A 26,262-nucleotide genomic window follows, 5' to 3' on the forward strand; every position below is an offset into this window, starting at 1 on the left:
GTCAACAGCTCTTTGACATGAGTAGTAACCTAATATATTTAATCATCCAATTAAACTCACTGCCTATTAAAACTCTTTTAGAACCTGGGAAGAGTGACATTACTCAAGCTTCATTCATTTATTCAGTTTTCTGTTTTTTAAAGTAGCCAACTAGACACTGGGACTTTACTCGCTCTTATGCTAATTCAATTTTACATTTCTAGGCTGGTTCACCAACACAATAGAAGCTCAACCAGTATGTTGGACTACAGGTTCAAAACTAAACATTCCAATACATATTCTTGGCTCAAACCAGTAAGATCTCTTTGAGAATAAGTCTTAATTTTAAATTCTGCATATAGGTAGTCCTTGACTTAAAACCTTAGTGGAGCTTGCCCATTAATTCATGATGGTAATAAAGAGAGTCACCCACCTGACCAGCCCAATTTTACAACCTTTTGTGGTGATTGTTAAGGGAATGCCATAACCAGAAATGCTGGTTTTTGGCAAAAACATAAAATGAGTTTGAAGGATGTTGCAAACAGCCATAAATGCAGGCAGGTTGTCAAGGGCCCGAAATGTATTCATGTGACTGGGGGGAGGGCAGATGTCAAAACATCGGAACTTGGACATAACTAGGGAAGCCCACCATAACTTCAAACAGTCACTGTAACAGGTTGTAAATTGAGGACTACCTACTGCTCTGGCAGGTTTAGGTCTCCACTAAGAGTGAATAGGTATCAAATAAACACATGCAGAACTGGCCCAAATGGAGAGTTGATAAGACTGAAAACATTTATATTTCCATTGCAGTATGAACTTCGGACTTTCTAAGACTCATGTCAGGACGATCAATCTTTCATGGTTAAGAAGGTGTATGTGTTCATTTAATTCAGTGGTGGGATTATTTAACAACCGGTTCACCCAGGGTCAAGTTGACTGTCGTTGGAGGTGTGGCTCATCCTCCAGCTCTTCCACACATGTGGGATAAGCCTCCCGCGATGGCCAGCATAACCCTGAACAAATCCCAGGTTAAATTACCCCAGGCTACTAAAGTGGATCCTGGGTGGAGTGCTGGATTGGATAAACGGGAAATCGAGTGGCCGGCACAAGGGAAGGAGGAGCAGAAAGAAGAAAGAGGGAAAGTGGCGTTTTCCTTCACTTGCACCAGTCACTCTGTTGCCCGTTTCTCCACTGCAGTGCAGTGCCCAAGATCTACTTTGATAGCCTGGGGGGTGTTGGTAATTTAACAACTGGTTTGCCTGAACCAGTGCAAGCCAGCTGAATCCCACCACTGTTTTAATTCCTTTCCTCCAGTTTTAATGACTCTTGTACAATGAACTAATGATCCCACTTCTATGGATTTAATGATCAACAGTGAAAAATAGGGGATTAAAAAATTAACTCCTTTGACAATTTTCAAACAAAGTGACTTGTTCTAGACCAGACTTCCTCAACCTTTCTGGGTTGGTGGCCTGGAGCGGTGGGGGAGGGAGGGGGAAGAGGGGATGGTTTTGTGGGAGAGGCAGCTGCATGCTCTTGTGCCAACACCCATTGCTCGCGTGAGTGGGGCTGCAAATGCTCACACGAGTGGCCCATGAGCATGTGTGATGCTGATGCAAGTGGGGCCACAAGCATCTGTGATGCTTGCACAAGTGAGGCGCAAGTGCCTGCGATGTTCGTGCAAGTGGGGCAGTGAGCCCTCAAATGAGTGGGGCTGTGTGTGCGTATGCATACTTGTGCACCAGCCAGCCTGTTGTGGCCTGTTGTGGCCTGCGGACAGCTGGCCCCTCCAGCAGCCGAATCAGATGAGGAGGAGGTGTCGGAGTCAGTGTCAGCATCAAGGCAATCTGAGAGCTCCGAGGGGGAAGAGGGAATGGAGCTGTCAGAGAGAGAGACAGAGGCGGAGCCTGGACCGTCCCTTAGCCCTCAGGTGGAGCTTCAACAGCCCCCCATGTCTGGGGGTGGCTGATGAGGAAGAGTATGAAAAAATGGGTCCAGTGTCTGATGCGCAGATGGCAGAGAAGAGCAGTGGAAATCTGTGGGCCGATCTTTGGGACAGAAGAGCCACCACTGTTAGCAAAGCCCCACCCTAGCTCTGGAGGTAGGAGACCGAGGTGAAAAGATGTGGCAGAAAATTATTCATCTCCCTACCAGACAGATTTCTTAGCCTATGGTGAGAGAGAAACTTTTTGCCAGGGCTGCTGACGTTCCTAATAAAGAAATAATTTATTTAACTTCAGAGGGTTTGTCATGTTTGGAAGCTGGGTCAAAACACAGCCATTCATGCTGCAGTTAGGCCGCGGACTGGTAGTGGGCTGCGGCTCACAGGTTGGGGACTCCTGCTCTAGACCAAAGGGAAAATGTCATATTTTCACCAAGTTATTTTCGGTGGCATTAATCTGAAAGTCAGCATCTCCTTGCCTAAGTCTTCACACTCTTCAATCTTTAAAAAAATGAACCCAAATCAAAATAAATACTAAACATTTAGATGAATGAGAGTCATGGGTTTAAAAAAAAATTATCAAAGAATAAGCACTGGAGCTTTCTAAATCTTTAACTGTGTCTCTTGAACTGCTGACTTTTTATTTGTCTCTTACTAGGAAGCTCTTAGACAACCTGAATTCTGAGGAATTTCACAAGTCTTCCCCTTCAAAATTGGCACCAGCCTTGCATAGACATTCTTATTGTACTGGTATCACTAATGGATCTTAATTATGATGCATTAAAATGCATCATAATTATACAATAACAACTGTAGTGGAGAATACTCACTTCGCAATGGTTGGTCCAGTGCTGATCTTGCTAGAAAAATTAACATTGAAATAACATTAGGAAAAGGTTTTTCATAATTATAATTTTTATGGAATTGTATGTCATAATTCCTAACTCGCCAAATTAAGATTTGAAAATTATAGTTTATCATTATATTTGATGATACGGTTACCAACTGTACAGTAACATTTTGGTGCAATTGACTATATCATGCAGCAGCAGAGAAAGTCATTACAGAATATATACTATGAGTAACACACATATATACACTAATTGACTAATTAGTAACATTTTAATAGTAAATCTTTAGTTTAAAAGATCTGTTTGGTGGACTTCAGACACAATGGCCATTTTTTCATTAGTGTTTCCCCCTCATTTAAGAACCTTTCAATGGCCTTTAAACTGGATGGTTTCATTGTTAAATCAAAGCACGATTGCAAATGATGCCATTTACGTCAATTTTGTAAGTACACCAATGTTATAAATTGTATTTCTCCTTCCTTCAAAACATCCATGAAATCAATGATTTAATTCTGTAAATAAATCAGAAGGGAATATTCAAAACAAGCAATACTGACTTTTTTACTCCACATAATTTAAAATTACTATAATTATCTTGACAAATCTTATGACAGAAATGGGATTCTGGACTGAAAGCATAGCCAAAATATATTTTGTCTACAATCCTTAACTGATCTACCTGTGAGTAAGCCTCACTAATAGGATTATGTTTGAAAACACCAGAATATGACTGCATTGTGCTTAAATTATACAACTCTGCGTGAAAATAACTTAAGTAGGTCACTTACCAAAAAGATTTCCTAAACTGGCGTCCATTTTTATTTCAAATACTTGAGATATGACATAAAACATCAGCAAGAACACAGCCACTGCTATTACCAACTTTGCTGCTCCTAATTTAAACAGAGCAAAAGGAAGTTGCTGAACAACTATACAATTGTCTAATATAATAAACTCCCCACTATTACAATTATATTGGGCATATAGCCATGTCCAAATAATGCAATGCAAATGTTTTATGAAACAAATATTTTGATGCAGAACCTCTTGTTAATTTGATTGTAAGCAAATTATAGGACTTTATTTGCATAAATATATAATTTAGAAATTAGAGCAGAGAGAACAGATGTGAAATTTCTTTTTCATTTAACAGAAACAAATTGATTATTCTTGTTCTTATATCATGTGTATATACCAGTAAATATATTTTAAAATGATCACAGGAAAACAAAGGTCCCCGGGTTTTGTTTTTTTTTAAAGGGGGAGGGGATTATAGATGATAATTCTTCATTCTATTTTCTCAGTCATTAAGAAAATTTTTAAAATGTTTGCTTTTTTTTAATGGTCACATTATCTAAAATGGTATACATCTTCATAATTTCAGTAAATGCTACTTTGGTACAGAAGTAACTGCACCATTCATAACCTGGTTCACAAAACATGAACAGACTTCAGGTTCCCATTTTCCCATTTTCCGTCTGTTTCATTTTGTCATTTGTTCACAGATTGTTGTGAGCTCTAATGAAGCAAACTGCAGCTACTACAAATCCATTACTTATTCCATGCATGAGCTAGAAAATCAATTCTATTTTTCAGGCTGCATCCAATTGGCCATCAGTTGTCAAATGAACAGTAACTTCAAAACAGGTAGAAGGGAATATATAATGCCCAAAGCTACTGTTCAATGATTCGGCTATGAAAGAGTAAGATGAAACTTCTGGCTTATCAAACATTTGCCAATATATGTTCACACTTTCCCCATAGGTATGATAAAGGTTCCCCTCACACATATGTGGTAGTCGTTCCTGACTCTAGGGGGCGGTGTTCATCTCCATTTCAAAGCCGAAGAGAAAGCGCTGTCCAAAGATGTCTCAGTGGTCCTGTGGCCACCATGACTAAATGCCGAAGGTGCACAGAACGCTGTTACCTTCCCACCAAAGATGGTTCCTATTTTTCTACTTGCATTTTTACATGCTTTCTAACTGCTAGGTTGGCAGAAGCTGGGACAAGTAACGGGAGCTCACTTCGTTACACAGCACTAAGGATTCAAACCGCCGACCTTTCTGATCGCATCCCTTATTTCCCATAGCAACAAGTTAAAAAAAATACCTTTTACAATTCAAAGTTAAATATTAGACATGCAATTATATTTTCTTGTTTTTCCCCTGAAGATGTCATTGCCCTTAAAAATCTTACAGAGACTCAATAAAAGTGGGATTTTTGTGATGTGATCCCCAAATCCTTGGAAAAGCAGTTGGTAGAAACATGCCTATTCACATGCCCATAATGCTGCCTTCCAATTTAACATAGACATTCTGAATAACTGTATCATAGAGCAGCATAGAAATACTTGTGACCTTGTTTTGTGTAGAAATTCAGGCACCAGGCTAGAATCTGGAAGATTGGGAGTTCCAGTTCTGCCTTTAGGCATAAACCTAACTGGGTGACTAAACAGGGACAAGCTATTTAAGGGTTATTTAAATTTTAAAGCAATTCAAAGACCTTAGAATTATACATTCTAAAATAACAGTAATATGGTAGTTCTGGAGTCATAATTCTATAACAACTATGAATGAATACATCTAAGATTCTCATCATAGCATGTATATAGTTACTTGCATAGTAACCAGGCTGGTCAATGAGGAAGGGTAAAAATGGCTTTATTTTCACTTCAATTAGACTTACATCATCTCACATATATACAGGTAGTCCTCGGCGTACAACCACAATTGAACCCAAAATGTTTGTTGCTAAGAGAAACAGTTACGTGTGTTTTTCCCCACTGTACAACCTTTCTTGCCGTGGTTGTTAAGCGAATCACTGCAGTTATTAAGTTATTAATACGGCTGTTAAGTCAATCTGGCTTCCCCATTGACTTTGCCTATCAAACGTTCGCAAAAAGTGACCAAAAGACCTCAGGACACTGTCATCAATATAAGCCAGTTGACAAAGTGTCTGAATTTTGACCACATGACCATGGGGATTCTGTAACAGTCATAAGTGTGAAAAATGGCCATAAGTCACTTTTTTCATGATGCTGTTACAGTCACTAAACGCACCGTTGTAAGTCGAAGAGGGTGTATTACATGTTTTGTTCTGAATCTAAAAGAAACATCCTGCACTACAGTCGTTCAGCCAAATCATTTTGGGCAGGCTAAGCTTTGGAATAAATGAAAGTCAAAGGTTTTATTTGTTTTAGCCAAAAGAAAATCTGCAGTGATTTGAGAGAGATAAGCAAATCAAAGATAGTGCACCTCTGCTCCCTCACCACTCAGCAGCTCCCAGACCAATATCCAATTGTCCCCATGATCTTCTCTTTCCTCTCCTAAGGCTCCGTTTTCCACTCTTCCCCCACTCTTACCCCCCCTTCCCCAAATACTTTGGTCTGGAAGAACCACGTTTTGCTCCATCTCCAGAACGAAACAGTCTGCTTCATTTTGGATGGCTAAAATGCATGTCTGGGCACAAACTTCCCAAAAGCACCTATTCCTTGTGCAGAACGATTCATGTAACACCTTGTTTCTTTGAGATTTTAATTCAGTCCATAAAAACTTGGGGATTCACTGCAGGACACCCTTCTTTATTCATGTATTCAACATAAGTGTGGAAATTTAAGAAATAAATAGATAGGTAAATAAATAAGAAATAAATAAAGCTAAATAGATATTAATTGCCCTTGCCTAGCAGCCTTCTTTCCTAATACCTTCCCTTCCTTTGCAGTCAAGAGAAAACCTACTGTTTCATCTAGAACAGGAGTGTCAAACTCAAGGCCCGGGGGCTGGATCCGGCCTATGGGGTGCTTAGATGGGGCCCATAGGGCCACCCTAGAAACAGCAAAGGACCAGCCCACAGTGCCTCTGCCAGCAAAAATGGAGTTTGGGAGGGCCATATGCGCCCACCCCCTTGACCTCTATTTTCACTGGCAGAGGATGGCAGGAGGCTGTCACAGCTGAAAATGAAGCTCTAGAGACTCTGGGGAACTGGAAGGAGTCTTAAGCTCTGACTTCTAGTCCTTTCAATGCAGTTCCCTCTGGATTGAATAGGAAAAGCAATGCAGTTCCATTTCTTACTTCCAGATTAGGCTATTTTTAAACTCTAACGTGTCAAACATAAATGTAGTATGAAACCGCAAGATACTTTTAATTTTGTTAAACTTCTGTCAATCATGCATTAGGTGACGTAAATTTCCCAACAATTTTTTGAGTAATCTGTATATGTTAGGCAATAATAATATTTAACTTAAAATTCTTCCTGGCTAGACTTGGTAAGGAAAACAAATTACCATGCCATTACTTAAAATATTTTCCACTGCTAATCATTTTTTTCTGCCTAAGAAATACTAGCATCATAATTGTAAACAATATAGATAGATAGATAGATAGATAGATAGATAGATAGATAGATAGATAGATAGATATAGATAGATAGAAACAGACAGACAGACAGACATTTACACACACACACACATTGTGTGCTTGTGTGTATGTCTGTCCGTAGTCCTGTCAATTATAAGAACTTAAGACCAAAATCATTTCTAATTGCTCTTATATCTAGTTATTGATGCCCTAGAACAGTGATGGCGAACCTATGACACGGGTGTCAGTGCTGACACGCGTAGCCATTTGGGGTGACACGCACAGGATTTCATGCGATTCATCCTCGGCTCCTGCACGGCCGCCGAGGATGAAAGAATCTGTGCTGGAGGAATGGGGGGGGGCGGGACGTTTGATCTCCCCTGCCCACACTCACTTACTGTATCGCCGCCGCCCCTTTCTGAGCGCAGGGGCTGCTGGTAAGGTGTGCGTGCCGTGCGCACACACGTCATCAGCGCGGCGAGGGAGGACCCGCAGGAGAGGAGCGCGGGAACAGTGCGCGCCTCTCTCCAGTCAGGCCGGCACAGAGAGTCTACTCCTGGGACTGTCGGTTACGACCGCACCACAGCAGGGAACAGCGGAGTGCCAACGGGAACTGTGAGCGCCATTAGCAGCAACTATTGGGGTGCCATGGACTTGTAATTGCCCACAATAACTGAGATAAGTGAGGGGGAGGTTGTGTTAGCTTGTTAGGCTAGTTAACCCCTAATTGGCTATCTATAATTCTATCTGCTGTCACTGGCCCACTGATGGAGCACCCAAAAACTAAAAAACAAAGGTTAAGTAAAGGGAGTGGTAGTGGCAGTGGCCGACCCTTTCAAGAGACATGGAGCGAGATGTATGGCATTATAGAAAAAAATGGCAGATCATTTTGCGTTCTATGTACTGAAACGGTAGTAAGCAGAACGTGGAATATAAATAGACATTTTGAAACTAATCATTCCCAGCTCTTGGAAAAAAGTGAGGATGAAAGGAGGGAATACATTTCCAGGAAGCTACACCTTTATAAGAGCCAATCTAACTCCATCCTTAAATTTATGAAAGGCTCTACAAATTTAAACTCTGCAAGTTTGAGCATTGCTCACTCCATAGCTCAGCATGCAAAAGCGCTTAACAAAGAAGTTACTAAGCAGGTATGTTAAATAATTTGTTTTTGGTTTATTAAATACAATTATATATTGCAATTATACATTTTTGTAGTTTAAACTATAAATTGCGCAAAATTATGTTTTTGTCGAAGTGACACACAACGCGAGTTATGCTCGATTTTTTGCCGATTTTTGACACACCACACCAAAAAGGTTGCCCATCACTGCCCTAGAAAATGGTGAAGTGATAGTTAAAACTACATTTAAATTAAATTTGATATGAACCACAATTTAGCTTGAGTTTAAACACAACAAACATTTCTTAAACTAACAAAGCAATCAATCTAAATGGGAGATCATTATCTCAAACTTTAAAGCTTCACTGGAATGTGGATTTCAGATGAATAGAACCAGTAAAACCTCTTTTTCATCATTCATATGGTATAGGTTAGAAATACTCACTGTAACTCAACTGAACTTCTCACTTCCAAAGTTTTTTTTTTAAAGTTATAATTCTTACCTGCTATTCTCATGTTTATCTTCCCTCTGTTGCTGGCACAATTGCATTTAACCAGCTACCTGGAGAATAAGGAAAAACAGCTTTCAATTAGAAGAGTTTAAGCAAGGAGATGCTTTGATTTAATAATTCCACCGAAAAAGCCTGTATTCTCTAAAATGCAATGATAATCTCTGTTCCCAAAATACACAAGAGACACTTCAAGGGTTAACTAGACCTTTCAATTTTGATATGCATTTTCATCCCATAAACATACTTTTTTGTTTTATTTTAGAACATTAAAAACAGAAACTACAGGTAATACTTGACTTACAACTGTTCATTTAGCAAACGTTTGAAGTTACAACAACAATGGAAAAAGTGATTAACAATCAATCCTTGCACTTACAACCGTCACAGCATTCCTAATGTGATCAAAATTATATATATTTATGATGGCTGCAATGTCCTGGAGTCATGTGATCATCATTTGAGACCTTCCCAGCCAGCTACTGACAGACAAATCAATGAGGAAGCTGAATGCATGTAATTCGCTTAACAACTGCAGCAAAAAAGGCTATAAAATTTGGCGCAATTCACTTAATACCTACCTTGCTTAGCAACAGAAACTCTGGCCTTACTAATGGTTGTAAGTTGAGGAATACCTGCACATGATACATAACCTTAAAGATATGACTGAAACCCGTTTAATGTGTCAACACAGCTATGATATTATTTCATTTCTACCTTAGTAGAATCATGAATATGTACTATGTATTTCCCTACATCCCTCAGTTGCAAACTGATGCATATGGTATAAATTAAGAAACAGCAAGTATACTATGTGCATTTGTACACAATCAGTTATAATTTCACTCTGAAAGAATGATAATTATACTGTCCAAGAAATCAAAAAAATGCAAAGTATTGCATAACTAGTTTGCAAACTAAAGCTCTTTAAGCAGCTTTCAGTTCTCAAAAATTTTCCAAAAACAACTGAAGAAATGTCACATGGTATACTTAATATAAAAAAAAAGAAAAGAAAATGGGCACAATATGCCACTGAATGTTCACAAGCTCATTGATTCATTATTTATACAGTGCAATAATTGTTTTATCAGTTAGAAAGAGGAAAAGCTAAATGGTTTCCAGCTAAAGATGGTTTGCAACATTTATGATTATTTCCCAAATCAAGACACAGAAAGTTCAAAATAGAAGATGAAAATTAGAAGACGTTAATATTTATTACTTGGTGCTCCCAACTAAAAGTAAATGATAAAAACTGATAAAAAGGAGAATGGACTGTTGAGAATAAAGAAAAATTAGTGGTGAGAATTATTTTCTTGATACTCAAAGAATGATATGCATTGGGTTAAAAGCCAGAATCCAAGCATTAGAATCCATTCATATACATTTGAAATAGAGCAAACGTCAACATCAAAAAACTCTGAACGAAGTTGGAAAAATTCTTGTCACAAATATATATTATAACCTGGAATCAGCTTTACGTAAACAATTTCTTTGCCAATGAGTACGTGAAGTTTTAACAGTTTTCCTCCTTCCTAATAATTTAGTATTTTTTATTTTAGTTGTCTACATTACTTGGTAATATAACTTCTATAGATTTAATTTCATTTTTTCTTTCCTCTACTTATTATTGTCGCAAATATATTTGGAGAGAGGTGCCTGGAATATGTAATATTGGCTAAATTAAAAATAAGTAAATTATTAGGAATTTTATTCACTAAATTCCACAGCCACTACAACTCTAAATTATCTTATTTATCTAATCTTTTCAAGATATTCATCATATAATCTAATTCAAATATGGAGATTGCCAACATTTAATCTTCAGTTGCATGAAAACCCTTATTAAAAACCTCAATTTTTGAAGTATTTCAAGTATATGAATCAATCTAAGAATACGTAATCAGTAAGTCTGGTAAAATCCACACAGCTGCGGTATTGGCAATCATTTCTTTGTTGGGCTTATATAATCTCTTAAGCAAATATTTATTGTACGTATTTATTATATAATGCAATAATGCGTGAAGCATAATATATCCAATACTTTCTTTTGAACGCTCACGCTGAACATCTTGCTTCAAAAAGCACAGCAGAGGCCTTTAGTACGTTGACCTAACTCCTAAAGCAGTTCTGAAGTGTAAACCACATCTGTAGGTCCACAGGCTCCTCATCCCTGATTGAACCATCTTCCTTTTATCTGAAGGTACCACCAAGACAGCCAAGATGGATGCACACAACACAGCACAATCCCATTCATAATAAACCAGACTTCAGAATGCTACTAGAACATCCTACATGAATGCAGTTAGTCCAACTCTGCATTTTTTTCCCTCCACTGATACTTCCCCAGTGTCTTGGGTTGTTAAAAGATAATTAAAAGAAAAGAAAGAAATATCTTCTTTAAACTGATCATCATTGTGATTTGCAACAATAGACTGGACGGGCAGAATCACTATCAACAATTAAGGACCATTTTATGTGTTCCCTGGCCAGGAAAAAAAATCCAGAATATAACAAAGTTGGAAGGGACCTTGGGGGGAGGGGGTCTTCTAGTCCAACCCCCTGCTCAAACAGGAAACCCTATATCATTTTAGACAATCACTGTCCAATCTCTTCTTTAAAATGTCCAGTGTTGGATCACTCACAATTTATGGAGGTGTTCCACTAATTAATTGTTCTGTCAAGAAATTTCTCCTTAATTCTAGGTTGGTTCCTTAATTAGTTCCAGTGATGTGCGGTGAGGTTGATACTTGGTGAGGCTCAGCAGGGCAGCGGTCGGCCTTGGCGGGGGGGGGGGGATTTGCATCGTGGGAGCAACCAAGCGCCCGGGTCTGCAGCAAAGGCGCTTGGTGGCTCCCGCGATGCAAAGTGCCCCGCTACCCCCCCCCCGCTGTCCCGGCCTGCGTCCACTGCTTCTCCAAGCTCCGCCACTGGAAGTCCCGGATCGCCTCTGGGGGAAGGCTGAGTGAAAAACGGAGCGAAGCTTCTCTGCGGCCTCCCGGCGCTGCCCAGAGGCTCTTGCAGGAGCACGTGTCAGCGGCCGGCGGCCTGGAGCGGCCCCGGCTATGAGACAAGGGAGCACTTAAAGTAGCCGCTGCCGCCACCACCACCCCACCGGGTGAAGGAGGGGGGTAGTGGCGGCGGCGGCAGCGGCTGCTTTAAGTGCTCCCTTGTCTCACAGCCAGGGCCGCTCCAGGCTGCCGGCCGCTGACACGTGCTCCTGCAAGAGCCTCTGGGCAGCGCCGGGAGGCCGCAGAGAAGCTTCGCTCCGCTTCTCACCCAGCCTTCCCCCAGAGGCGATCCGGGACTTCCAGCGGCGGAGCCTGGAGAAGCAGGCCGGGGCAGCAGGCGGCAGCATCGGGGATGGTGGGGCACTTTGCATCGCGGGAGCCGCCAAGCGCCCAGGTCTGCAGCAAAGAGGCAGCCTCCTCCTTCTCGCCCACTCCTCTCTCCTCTGAAGCACGCCCCGCCCAACGTAAGCGTGCTCAAGAAGACACGATTGGCTGCTTCCAAATCAGGAGGTGGGAGAATTAGTGCCACTTTTCCATCTGAACTTCTTTGCCTTTTAACTCTTTATTAACTTTTAGAAGGCGAAAAATTCCTTATGGAAAAGAGGCCCCGAGTTCTCTCGCCTCCTGCTTTGGTTAACACTAAGCAGACACCAAGCCACTGTGAGCTGGAATCTGGTAGCAACTATCTTGGTTTTAATTATTTAAAAATATATATTTAAATTTCTTTCTTTTTCCTGAGGAGACTGGTGAGGCTCCGCCTCCCTTGCTTCTAGTGACTGCACGTCCCTGATTAGTTCCTATCCATTGCTTCTTGTTCTGCCTTAGGTGCTTTGGAAAATAAATTGACCCTCTCTTCTTTGTGGCAGCCTCTTAGTTACTGGAGCATGGCTATCAAAAAAAGAGTGAAGAGAAATGCTGAAAGAGGAGATGTGGCTACATTAAGAAAGTGGACAGTATAGATCAGTGATGGTTAACCTTTTCGGCACCAAGTGCCGAAACTGGAGCGTAAGCGCACACGGGAGTGCTGGAACCCAGAAGAGCAGCTGGCCGCCGTACGCATGCACACTGGACAACTGGTCTCTTCTGGGTTCCCGCGCTCCCATGCGCGCTTGCATTTGTTTCGGCACTTGGTGCCAAAAAGTTTAACCATCACCGATAGTGACAGAACCCAGGAGAGCAGCTGGCGACGGCATACATGCCCACAGAGAGGACTCTATGCACGCATGCCATAGGTTTGCCAACATGGATGTAGATCACATAAGTCAGTGAGTTTATCTCTGATCAGATTTGTTTTATCTGACGCAATAGTGCAAATCCATCCATGAATAACTAACCAATGTAGGTGTTAACAACTCTGTTTTAAAGGGTTCCTAGTGTTACACATAATGTAACAAATTCTTTGAACTGCTGGACTGCAAATATAATAATAAACCTTATAAAGTTGCACGAACAAGTGTCTGACATACGAAATTGGTACATTGATACCAACAGAAACCACACAAGCTCAAGACTTATTCCATCCTGAACCAGATGTAACTGATATTATCCAGGAGTCTTATAAATTATGCTTGACTGTGAAGTGAACATTTGATTAAAGTCAGCATACAAAACAGGATAAGCCACCACTGAACTGAAAATAAAATATTAACAGATCATTTTCTGTATTTTATGAATGGCATAAAAACACAAATATGTACTGGCAATGATAACTGCCATCCTTAAAAGGTATCTGTAGCTACAATATATAAGACAGTGTTTCTCAACCTTGGCGACTTTTAAGTCCTGTGGACTTCAACTCCCAGAATCCCCCAGCCAGCACAGCTGGCTGGGGAATTCTGGGAGTTGAAGTCCACAGGACTTAAAGCCACCAAGATTGAGAAACACTGATATAGGATGTTGAAGTTTAAGGAATACAACACATCAGAAGAACTATAGCGGATATAACAACAGTTACATCATAAGACTTGGCCTTTCCCACAGGAAAAAATGCCTTAATTGCTGGTGCAGGTGGAAGGAAGTATGCAGGCAGTATGTATAGCATGAGCAGCAAAATCCCCCTTAATTGATCAAAACAAGGATGCACAGTGAAGCTTTTGAAGCCCAACAGAGAATTAACTAGTCAGGTTTCAGTTTCGGGAACCATTAGTTTGCACAGGAAATCACAAGTGTGCTTGAAACATTCAGTGACGGATATTCTTTTCAAAATTATACTTGCTAACGATAACTACTTCTTGGTATAATATTTAATGGATCAGTAATAGTGCGCCAGAGAACAATTACCATGGAAATATGACTGAACATATAAACCCTAAGGGTGGAAAGAATGGAAAACGAAACAAAACACAAAGCGCTAAGCCAGGGGTGTCAAACTCAAGGCCCAGGGCCTGAATCCGGCGCCTGGGATGCTTAGATCTGGCCTGTGGGGCTGCCCAGGGAACAACGAAGGACCAGCCCACGGTGCCTCTGCCAGTGAAAATGGAGCTCTTCATTTTTGCAGAAATAGGGTTGCAGGAGCCCGTCATAGCCGGAAACAGAGTTCGGGAGCCCATTTTTGCTGGCAGAGTGCTTGGGCCACCGCAACATGAGTGACGTTCAGCAGGCCACACCCACTTTGGCCACACCCCCGAGGTCAAACATAACCCTGATGTGGCCCTCAATGAAATCGAGTTTGACACCCCTGCTCTAAGCCATAGTTTTCTCGTAAGTTTGAAAGTTCAAACACTACTTGGTTTAGTATAAATCAATTTCTACCACTGATCCATGTCCCATTATTATACAGAACAGCTATGATAAGAGCCACTTCCTCTATTTCACTTGATGACATGAAGTTGTTCTTAAAACATTAGCACATGTTCACTACCACCTATATCTTTTGCACAATCCAACTTAATCTTTCTTTTCTTCCATTCAGTTGTACCTGATTCTCAAGAGACTCGCTGGACAAGTTCAGACAGTTTTCTTGCCAAGGTTTCCAGCTGGCTTTGTGTCTACACAAAATTCCATCCCCCAGTTTCTAGCCTGACGCCTTAACCCCACCACCAAACTGGCTGACTTAACATAACTATTAATATAGAATGGTATGAAGACACCTGTTGAATAAAACCCTATATATAACCTCTATTGTGTTCCAGAGTAACTTCAAGATATGCCAAGAAAGCATCTATACGTAGGGCATTAACATAATTGCAGTCTCCTGTTCATGGTCCCTAACTTCTGGCACTGAGAGACATAACAACTCTAATTATGGTGTAAATGTACAGTCATCACAATTATTACCATCCAACATTAGCTTTCCCTCTCATATTATTATAGACCTGAAATTCTGAAAGACAGAATGAGGTAGAAAGGCAGTTAATATTTATGATTAAATGAAGAGTGAAGCAAAGCATGAATGCTCACAATCTTTCTGTATCCCAGTTTAGATGCAGTTTCTCTAATTCTTCTGAAAAAGGAACGATACACAAATGTGCTGTGTCACAAATGTGCTGTGTCGAACACCCATCTTGAATGCTTTATGGGCCCAAACTGAACTCCTTGAACTCAGAACAGGACCTAACTTTTGAGAGTTTTTTGTACCTCCTCTGGAATCAGTTTCCCCTTGAACAACCACTGGTGCCCGATTTCATGAAGCTGAAAAACCTTCTTTATCCACACTCTACTGCAACACCCAATATAAGGTTTAATTATGATAGTGTTTAGATATTTAACTGATATATAAATGGCTGTACCTTGTTTCTATTATGTTATAATTGTTTGCTTGTACTGAGCGCTTGCCAGTAAATAAAAATATTACTACTACTGCTCGTATATTAAAAGTCGTATAACTAATTATAGAAAAATTGGAGAACCAGGTTCAATTAAAGAAGTATTTAGCCAGAGAATATTTGCATACTGCTGCTTTCTAAACCTTTTTCTGGAAATTTTACAACTGCTAAATCATGTGTAGTATATATATAGCTTACGAAAGTCAATGTGGTGCATGATGTTGATGTAGGAATGGAGACATTCACAGTCTAGTCTTTCCTGAGGCACAGAAGCCAGCTGGGTTACTCCCTCCCTTTCTGCCCTAATTGGTGTCAGGTTCCACAGCAAGGGGCCTGAAAACAGCCCCTCCCCTTCATCTCACATGAGTAGCTTTGGTGTAAGAATTAGAGTAGTATTAAACAAAGCAAACACCAAGACCAACATATACATAACTTGTGATCCTCCAAAAACTGTATGCGTTTTGAGAACATTATATAATGTATATAAAACTGAATTTTACATATTATTTTTATCAGCTGCAAGACAAAAAATGTATGACATACAAAAAACGTATGACACTTCCAATTTTACATGGGAGAAAACCCAAATAACTAAAGACCTACCTACACACACACACACACACATATATTATGTTATTATGATTATCATTTGTGAATACTGTACCAAAAGACACAGGTTATCATCAGTAACTCAGAATGGCCATTTTTCATCTGGCCATTAGGACTTTTGGTACATCTCTAAGAATAAAAAAAATTCTTTTCCATACAATCTGAGAGGAATATGAAATTGCACTCACATTTTATCAATAAATAATTCCCAAAAAATTTCCATCATCAAGCTTCACACATTTAGTTCTTCCAAATACTTGACGGTCTGAATTTTGAAATTAAATGTAATTTTGGAAGTGATGTTTAAAATAAAAAGATCATTGGAAGGAAGAAAGAAAAAAAGGAACAAAGCTCTACAAAAGACTATTGTCACACTATAAATTGGTGGAAGATTGGGTCAATATGATACTTTTGATCTACCAGGATCTGTGGGGGGAAAAAACCTGACAATAAATGGCTTATAGGCAGATATGGCTGTAATATGTCAGTATGTGTTCCTTTGAAGATGAAGCAACATAAGGGTTTAAATCTTCAAATATTCTTAAAATCTTCAGGTATTAAAACTTCCTATTAATCTAATGATTATGGTTTTATTCAGACATAGAAGCAATTCTGAGAATAATCACCACTGGTCAAGCAACATTCTTCAATCTGATGTCTCCCAGGCATTTTAAATTGTATTTCCCCATATCCCTATGCACTGTCTATACTGGTGTTCTTCAACTGAGGAATGCTTCCTTCTCTCTCTACTTCAACTCAAGGTCATGTGCAATCATGCACTAATAAATATTAGAGCAATGAAAAAAATATTTTAAAAAAGCACCTTTTTCAAATAAAACCTTGTAGTCAAGACTTGAATATATCTATCCAAACTGCACGGTGGCTATTGTCAAAAATGTAATGGCAAATGTGGAAAAAAATCTGTATAAACTAAGCAACTGTTCTATGTAACGTATTTCCTTCTACTAGCAAGAAAGGAAATGACATGAAATATTTAAGATTTTACTTGCACCAAACTTCCTCTTTTTTCCAAATATTTTCACATAATCTTCTATCTTAAATGTCGACATTTTAGTGAAAGAAGGAAAATTGTTCAGTTGCTGAAGTGTCAAATGTGAATTTCACAATAGGAATGACAAGAGTACCTACAGAATAAGGAATACAAAGAATCATGGCCATCTGTCTATGGAGATTCTCAGTCATCCAGGTCATGGTTGCCCCAAAGGTGCTTTTTCAAGGGGCAATTGGATTTTCTGGTTTTTCTTTGAAGACGTTTCAATGACCTTTTTCTTTTAACTGTTGGTGGGGTCTCTCTTCAGAGTCATTCACCTTATCCTTGTAGTCATCTGTGTTCAGGATGACTGTGCATCTTCCTTTATCAGCTGGCAAGATGTTGATGTTTGGGTCTCTTCCTAGGGATGTCACTGCTCTCCTTTCTTGAATTGTGAGGTTGGAAGGGGGTGTTTTGGCACCGGTGAGGGCTGCGGATACCTTCATCCTTAATTGTTCTGCTTCTGGTTCTCCCACTTTATTGTTCCCGACGGCTGACTCTGTGGCTGTGAGATCTACAGCTGGTAGCTATTCTGGTGTTACTGCAAAATCCAGTCCTTTGGCCAAAATATTATTTTCTGTTTGGGTAACTCTTTCTCACCCATTGGTCTGTTTTCTGAGATATTTCTCTGTCCATCTGGACCAGTTTTTCTGTTTTGTGTGGTTTTCCTGTCTAAGCTATAGGGTAGAAAATTTGCCTTTTTGTCGTTCTTTGCTCTGTTTGTGCTGTGTTAGTTGTGCCTTCTTTATAAATTCTGTAACCTGTTCCAATACTTCTGTTGGTAGTAGTGATTTCAGCTTTCAATTATCTTTTTCTTGCAACTGCTGGTGGGGTCTCTCTTCAGTGTCTCATATGTAGCAGTGTCCTTCAGAAGATTGTTCACCTTGGCCTTCAGAGATGAAGAAGCTTCTTCGAAGCAAAATGTCTTCAAAGAAAAATCAGAAAAACCAGTTGCCTCTTGAAAAACCATCTTTGGGAGAATCATGGGCATCACATTATACTTTGTAAGAGTTCCAAGACACAAAAAGATTCATGCAAAATACACACTGTAGATTAGTATAAAGATTCCAAATCAATTGTTTTGCAACCAATTGTTTCAGTCACTTAATATTAAGATACATACCGTGTTTCCCTGAAAATAACACATGCCCTGCTAATAAGCCCAATCGGGCTTTTCAGAGCATGTGCCATAATTAGCCCGCCCACGAAAATAAGCCCGCCCCCAACTATTTAAGCACATGTGCAACTGGTCCCCACCATTACCACTGTACCACCTACCGGTACAGCTTGCGGGGCAAAAAGAGGGTTCGCCACAAAAACAGAGACAGGCGAAGCAAAGTGCTTCCACCCCGCCCCCCCGCTCTGCCCTCCATGCAAAAAGAGCCTGCCGCAAAAACAGCGGCAGGCCAGCAATGCGATCACTCCCTACCGCCTGTTCCTTCTTGCGCAAAAAACACTGCCCACCCCAATGGTAAAGGCAGTCTGTCTGGTTCCCTTCCCCGCCATCCCTTTAGCGAGGGGTGGCAGGTGGGGAGGGAGGAGAAGTGAGGTGCGCCTCTTACTTTTCCAGGTCCGTTGTGTTCCTCGCCCTTTTGTCCAGTGAATCCCCTTGTAAAAAAAACCTTGTGAGTTCAACCTAAGAGCCGAGGTGGCGCAGTGGTTAAATGCAGCACTGCAGGCTACTGCTAGATCAGCAGTTCAGCGGTTCAAATCTCACCGGCTCAGGGTTGACTCAGCCTTCCATCCTTCCGAGGTGGGTAAAATGAGGACCCAGATTGTTGGGGGCAATATGCTGACTCTCTGTAAACCGCTTAGAGAGGGCTGAAAGCCCTATGAAGCGGTATATAAGTCTACTGCTATTGCTATTCAACTTGTGAGGTTTTTTTCTACAAGGGTCTTCACTGGATGAAAAAGCCAGGAATGCAATGGACCTGGAAAGGTAAGAGGTGCGCCTCGTGGCCCAATAACGCCCATCTCGCCCCAATGGTAAAGGCAGCCTGCCTGGTTCCCTTCCCCGCCGTCCCTTTAGCGAGGGGTGGCAGGTGGGGGGGAGAAGCAAGATGCGCGTCCTAGCGCTACCAGAGACTGACAGCTTCACTGCGTTCCTCGCCTTTTCGTCCACTGAAGCCCCTTGTAAAAAAAACCTCGCGAGTTGAACTCATGAGGTTTTTTTTACAAGGGGATTCACTGGACGAAAGGGCGAGGAACACAATGGACCTGGAAAAGTAAGAGGCACACCTCACTTCTCCCCCCCCCCCCACCTGCCACTCCTCACTAAAGGGACAGCAGGGAAGGAAACCAGGCAGGCTGCCTTTAGCATTGGGGCAAGATGGGCGGTGTTAGGCCACGAGGTGCGCCTCTTACCTTTCCAGGTTCATCCCGTTCCTCACCATTGAACTCATGAGGGTTTTTTTTTACCAGCGGCTTCCCTGAACACAATGGCGAGGACCATGACGGAGCTGGAAAGGTAAAAGGCGCACCTCGCTTCTCACCTGCCCCAGAAAATAATAAGCTCTCCCCTATAATAAGTCCAAGGCCATATTTCGTGGAGCAAAAGAAAATAAGACCCTGTCTTATTTTCAGGGAAACACCGTATATTACAAAAAATATATGTCAACTGATACCTTATTTGTTATAATTATGTTATTTATTAAAAAGTTGACATTTTCATCAAGCCTGAAACACGAAAAGAGTAGCCCTCTCTTTAAAAAAAAAAACTGTGGGAGCATCTCTGAAAAATTCTTAAATGCTAATGCAATGGCATGGTGCAAAAGATATACCTTTTTCCAAATGCCAAATGTAAATTAAATGCAATTCAAGTAGGCCATGTTATTTTTTTTCTCAGGTGTTGTAATTTGAAAACCGGAGAGGCACAGGAAAAATAGATACAGACCTAAAGAAAACACTAGTTTTTCCTTCACTATATATTACCTACATTAAGTTGAGAGCATCTGAAAGGCCAGAGATGTCATTAGAAAAGTAGAGAGAAATTTAAAAGAAGTATTTTGAAGAAATAAATGATTGGGATGATGAGGGAATTCAGAATAGCAGAGCTCCATAACTTGCAATTATATCCGTTCCATCAGAGCAGATAGGGAAAGTGTGTTCCTTCCCTTAAATAGTGCCATTTTGTGGGTCCTCAGAAGTATGTTTTTTCACTTGCAGTCCCTTCCATCTATCAGAACAGTATCTACAATTCAGATATGTACTTTAGTGAACAGTGTGTTCATTATAGGGGAAGTATTTGTGGGGCAGTTTGCAATGTAGAGAGATGGTGCTGAAAAACAAGATAAAATCACATCACTTCTTTTTGGTGCCACGCACCAAATTTAAAGGGCCACAAAAGAAGGTTATAAAGCTAGAAGTTAGGCCAGGCCATTACCCAATTCCTTCATAACCACGTAAAAAGCCAATTACTCATGGTTTAGGAAACTGTCATCCTTCTAATATGGCCCTATGACCTTAACAGGTCTATAAATTTTACTGGCTGTAAACAAAGTATTAGCGATATATGCAGAATTGGCCAAGAGACCATTTCGTAAAGGAACAGACATCCCCCCCCCCAAATACTGAAACACTTCAAATACCTGGTGGCAGAAGAGAAGAACGGGGCAGGACAAATATAAATGGATGGCACAGCTTAAGAAAATAAAAGAAATAAAACTGTGGAATAAATACCTCCCCAACCTTATGACCTTTAACAAGGTTGAAGTTAAGTGTCAAGCATTCAGTTCCACCTTTTAGGCTGGAGAAATTTCTGCCTGATAGCAAGAGCAGCCACTACTAGTCAGCATTAAGGGTAAAAGTAAGGGTAAAAGCAAAATCTAACTTGTTATAAGGCAGTCTTTATGGTTTTGGGAGTATCGGATACCTCAACAGGAGCTGAAGTCTGGTGAAGGATAAGAAATAGCAAGACAATGATGTGGAAAAGTGAGGTACAGAAGTTACACTGTACACAGGTATAACTTAGCTTACAACCATGTGTTTAGCAACCATTCACAGCTGCAATGGGAGTGGAAAAAGTAACATGGTCAGTCTCACATAACTGCAAACGGCAGTTACTTATGACAGCTCAAGCAGCGCAGAGTCATGTGATCACTATCTGGGAACTTTCTACTAGCGTCCAACAAGAAAAATTGATGGGGGAAGCCAATCCGCTTAATGATTGTATGATTCTCTTAGCAACTGCTATGTTTTGCTTAACAACCATGGCAAGAAAGCTCATAAAATCAGGTGTGACTCACTTAACCACCTTGCTTTAGCAATGCAAAATTCTGTCCCACTTGTGGTTATAAATCAAAAATGATGTGTAATAATATTACATTGGCAGCTAAATATGTTGCATGACCCTTTTAAGCAGTGCTTAAAACAGAAGGGAATTTTTACGATGACACCATTTCATCTTTCTTTAGCTTTACAGGCCTGTGAAGGTCATAAATGAGAGGTCTGGTCAAAAAATTACTTCTTCACAAGGATTACCCATGCAGAGAATTGAAAATTCACTTTCATGAATGAAAGAGCACTGGGATCAAACAGATAATTAGTTCATGCTGATTTCCCTGAGTATGGGAAACAAGGTACATTTTTTAAAAATCCACCCTATCAAGTGCCTGGCCCAAAATAAAAGATAAATGACATTTTACAGGAGAAATGTTAGTGTTCAAAATGGCTAGAAATAGCATCCTTCCTGCTAAAATTCCCAATTTCTCACTCCAGATGCACAAAAGCAAGATGAGGCTACTTCCTGGTGGAGGAAATGCCCTCAGCACATCCTTAAAACACACAACCCTGCATTCCACGCCATGCCTCTTGCTGCAAAACCCTCAAGCGAATGCCCTGAGAAACTTGTCCTTTCCTTCAACTACACTGTTGTACAGTGGAGCATGAAGCAGGCCAGGGACACACGCCGTTAAACACAAGCATGTGCTCCTAGCAGCTGGGAAACATTTGACGTTAGAGTGCCACCCTATTGCAGAGACAGAGAGAAGGGCTGGTTTAAAGGTCAGAGAGTGAAACATGCGACCCAGCCTGGTTTCAAGCCGAGTTATCTAGACTTTTAAGAAGCGATATCGGCTGCCGTTTGTCAGAAACGGTGTTAGGGCAGGAGGTCTCCAAATTTGGCAGCTTTAAGACTGGGGGACTTCAACTTCCAGAATTCCCCAGCCAGCCAAGCTGGCTGGGGAATTCTGGGAGTTGAAGTCCCCCAGTCTTAAAGCTGTCAAGTTTGGAGACTCCTGGTGTAGGGTCTCCTGCTTGAGCGGGGCGGAGGTTGGACTAGATGACCTATAAGGACCCTTCCAACATCTGTTAATCTGTTCAATCACAGGCAGCCTGAGAGATTCACGCTGGTTTTTTCTGAGCCGAGCCATGATGTCCTTCAAGCGGGAGTTTTACTGGAGACCCAGAGAGAGAGGAAGGCAGTGGGGGACTACTCGGGTGGAGGGAAGCGAAGGGGCAGCTAAACGGCGCAGAGTGGGTGGGGTGGGGGGAGAGAGAAAGGCGCTGGTGCAAATCCGTGGAAACGGGGCACAGACGCCCCAAGGCAAGCCAGAGAAGGGGGGGATACAACTGGGGCAAAGAAGGGACGACTGCCGGGGATGGAGAGGCAACGCCAAACGCTTGCAAAGAGGCAGCGAAGGGAAAGAGGACGCGGGAAGGGCTGGAGGCAAAGCTCGCTCGCGCCATCCCATCCGGCGGGGGCGGGAGCCTTACCTGCGATCCCGGGCAGCCCAGCGCAAGCAAGTGCCTCGTCCTCAAGCCTTCTTACCCCCGTTTTTTTCCCCGCCCCGTCCGCGCCTGCGCTTTGGAGACTCCTCCCCCTCCCCAAGACCGAACCCACGTGGCGGTCGAGCAGGAAGCGTCAGAAAAAGGGAAGAAGAAAAAAAATAAAAGAAGCCAAAGGGATCCCGTGTGCTCCCTATGCTGCCGCTGCTGCTGCCGCTGCTCCCCAAGTCTAGGCGGGGAAAGTGCGGCGCCCTCTAGCGTTGGAGGACCGGGCTGAGTTCGAGGAGGAGGAGAAAGAGGGCCTGTAATTTTTTGTGGAGGGCGGGGGGGGGGGGCGTGTAGCGCGTGCTTTTGCAGCTTGTGAAGTATTGCGAAGGGGTGGAGTGTGGTAGGGAAGCTTGTGTGTGCTGGAGGCTGGGTTGATAAGCAGGCCTGAGTGAGAACTCTGGACCTGAGGTTGCCAACTAACTGGGCGAGGTATTCCGTCCCAACGATTGGGAATTTGCCACGCGTAAGCAGCTGGCTTTCGTGTGCTTAACCCAGAGGTCTTCAAACTTGGCAACTTTTAAGACTTGTGGACTTCAGGTTTGGGGGACCCCTGGTTAACCATTCACCTCGCCCTAAAGTGCAAACACACCGTTCAGGAGCGAAGGCTTCCATAATGTTGCTTGGTGATGATATTACCGTTAGGTACATATTTGCAGAGGCTGAATATTGCTGGAGCTCTGTTTCCATGGACTTCCAATGGAAAAGAATATCTGTAGTTTGGAGTTAGCTCTCTGGTACTTGCTTGCTTGCTTGCAGATGGTTCATTACCTGACTAGGTAGGTTGTCAGTACTATGTCCCAAATATCAGGAAGCAAAGACTTGGACTGATGAGGTTACCTATCATAGTTGGCTGGCAAAAGGCCTTGCAAGCAAACAACCAAGTTCGGAGAGCAGCAAGGGGGCCATAGTTCAGCCACGTGTTGACTTGTTCAGTGGAGCTTTCACAATATGCCAAATCAGTAGCCTTGTGCAGAATGAACTCAATTATTCACAAGTGAGATGGTAGACCTCAATTGCCTCTGTGGGGTGGTGGTGGAAGGGGTTATTTTATCCAAAGATTCATTTAGTCAAGTGGAGGAGAAACATGGACATCTAATAGAATCTGAAAGACATTACCAACCTTTTCCTACAAAAGTAAGTGCTGGATTTTGTAAGCTGCTAAGAATCCACTGGAGTGGGTGGCTATATTAAATTTAATAAAATAAAATAATCACGCATAACAGTATTAGCAAAGCTAATTTTAAAAAATCTAGCCGATTAAATATTATTTTGATAGATTTTATGGGAGTAAGGAAAAGAATCAAAGCTTTCTGCTTAATGTACAGAACCAACAAAATAATTTTAAAGCGTGTATTTCTAGCAATTAGAGTAGCTGTGTTAAAATGTGTGGCTACTTAACTCGGTGAAGTGTGTTCTGTTTTGACTTAAAAGCAGAGTAGAAGAACTTAACCTTGCCTCCATAAAGAGTAGCATAGCTCTTCCTTTTTCCAATATCGCCTTCTGTTTCATCCTGCCTTCATACTAAATAAATGGAAGGGACGTGACTTAATGTTTAAAAATCCTGGAATGATACAAGACAATATGTCAGTTAAGTTATTTGGAATAGCACAGAACTTTCTTTGTGCTATATCAACTAGCTTTGCCTCCCCCCCCCCCCCCTGACTTGTTCGCCGCCCTGAGTCCCTCCTGGAGAAGGGCGGCATACAAATAAACCAAATACAATACAATACAATACAATACAATACAATAAAAATACCTACATTTTTTTTTCATAGTACAGAACAAAACCCTGTATCGAATCTATTCTCAATGTAAACAGAATTGGAACACTGGAAATGGTAACACTAACAGCCAATTTTAGAATTGTAGATAATTCTTAAACTACAACTTACTTCAAAAATTGTGTACAAAAATAAATGTGCATAATTTGTAAAAAAAAACAAACTGGTTTATTAAAAGCCAAAATAGAGTTTTTTAAATGATTTTATTCAAGTTTTATTATTTTATTTTCTTACAATTTTGAAAACACTGTGTCATACTCATATAATCTGAGTAAGGTGCGCCTTCAAGCATCAGCATATTTCTTCATGCTCAAACATTCTCTCATTTACTCTTGATTCAATGTCTATGGAGATTCTCAGTCATCAGGTTATGGTTGTCCCAGAGGCGCTTTTTTTAGAGGCAACTGGACTTTCTGGTTTATCAGCTCTGAAAAAGCTTCTTGGATGAGAAGCAAAACATCTTCAAAGAAAAACCAGAAAGTCCAGTTGCCTCTTGAAAAAAGCACCTTTGTTACTTCTGATTAAGCACCCATGCGTTACCTTTTTCCTTCCCTAGTTTTCTTAAGGGTGTTCGTGGAATAAAAAATATGCTTCTTTTTCAATGCATGAAACGTGTTGTACAAATTTTGTCCACCCATTCTGGAAATTGCAGTTCAGTGGAAACAAAGGCCAGAAAATTGTTACTGCTCTACAGTTTGAACAATACCAAATCTGCAGGAATCCCAGGAAGGTCTGTAGTAAAAGTGGTATTCAGCACGTTTTGACCAGTTTTTGGAGAACCGGTGGCGAAAATTTTGAGTAGTTCAGAGAACAGATAAACACTACCTCGGACTGGCCCCACCCCCATCTATTCTCTGCCTCCTGAGCCCCAGCTGATCAGGAGGGAATGGGGATTTTGCAGTAACCTTCCCCTGCCATGCCCACCAAGCCACTCTCACCAAGCCATGCCATGCCCACCAAGCCACGCCCACAGAACTGGTAGTAAAATTTTTGAATCACACCACTAGTCTGAAGGGTATAATTCACAAAGTCACTCTGATGGCTGTTACAGTGCATCACTTGGTTTTGTGTGTGTTGTGGTGCACATAACAACCAGGCAGAGCTTCAATCATATCATTGCAGTCACTTTTTTTTTTACTTTTTGGATCATGCTGTAGACACCCCTCCAGACTCCTAGGAGGACTCTTTATGATGTGCAACCTTGAGGAATATAAGGAAAAGCTGCTGCCAGGACAATAGTTAAGTAAAATAAACTTGAATCTGCGACTGAACTATAATTTTGGAAAAATCTTGGAAAAGACCCTATTTCTCACAAAGAGAAGGGGGAGGGGGAAGAGCATGGAGACTTGCACGATTTAATATACAATAAAGATCTAGGGACACAGTGGCTCAGTGGCTAAGACACTAAGCTTGTCGATCAGAAAGTTTGGCAGCGGTTCAAATCCCTAGCGCCACCTAATGGAGTGAGTTCCCATTATTTGTCCCAGCTTCTGCCAACCTATTAGTTCAAAAGCA

General features: G+C 41.3%; 1 protein-coding gene across 1 annotated transcript in view; it reads right to left on the minus strand.

Annotated features, from left to right (window-relative positions):
* Positions 1-23,008, minus strand: part of FAM3C (FAM3 metabolism regulating signaling molecule C) — a 39,708-nt gene extending 16,700 nt beyond the window's left edge. Inside the window, exons 1-4 of the mRNA XM_032220911.1 lie at positions 22,907-23,008; positions 8,757-8,815; positions 3,564-3,668; positions 2,755-2,784 (exon numbers count right to left, since the gene is read on the minus strand). Coding sequence (XP_032076802.1) covers positions 2,755-2,784; positions 3,564-3,668; positions 8,757-8,769 — 148 coding nt within the window. The 5' untranslated portion in view covers positions 8,770-8,815; positions 22,907-23,008. The remainder of the gene's footprint in view (positions 1-2,754; positions 2,785-3,563; positions 3,669-8,756; positions 8,816-22,906) is intronic.
* Between the last annotated feature and the right edge of the window lie 3,254 nt (positions 23,009-26,262).

The sequence above is a fragment of the Thamnophis elegans genome, chromosome 7 (genome assembly GCF_009769535.1).
Source record: "Thamnophis elegans isolate rThaEle1 chromosome 7, rThaEle1.pri, whole genome shotgun sequence".
NCBI classification, from domain to species: Eukaryota; Metazoa; Chordata; class Lepidosauria; order Squamata; family Colubridae; genus Thamnophis; species Thamnophis elegans.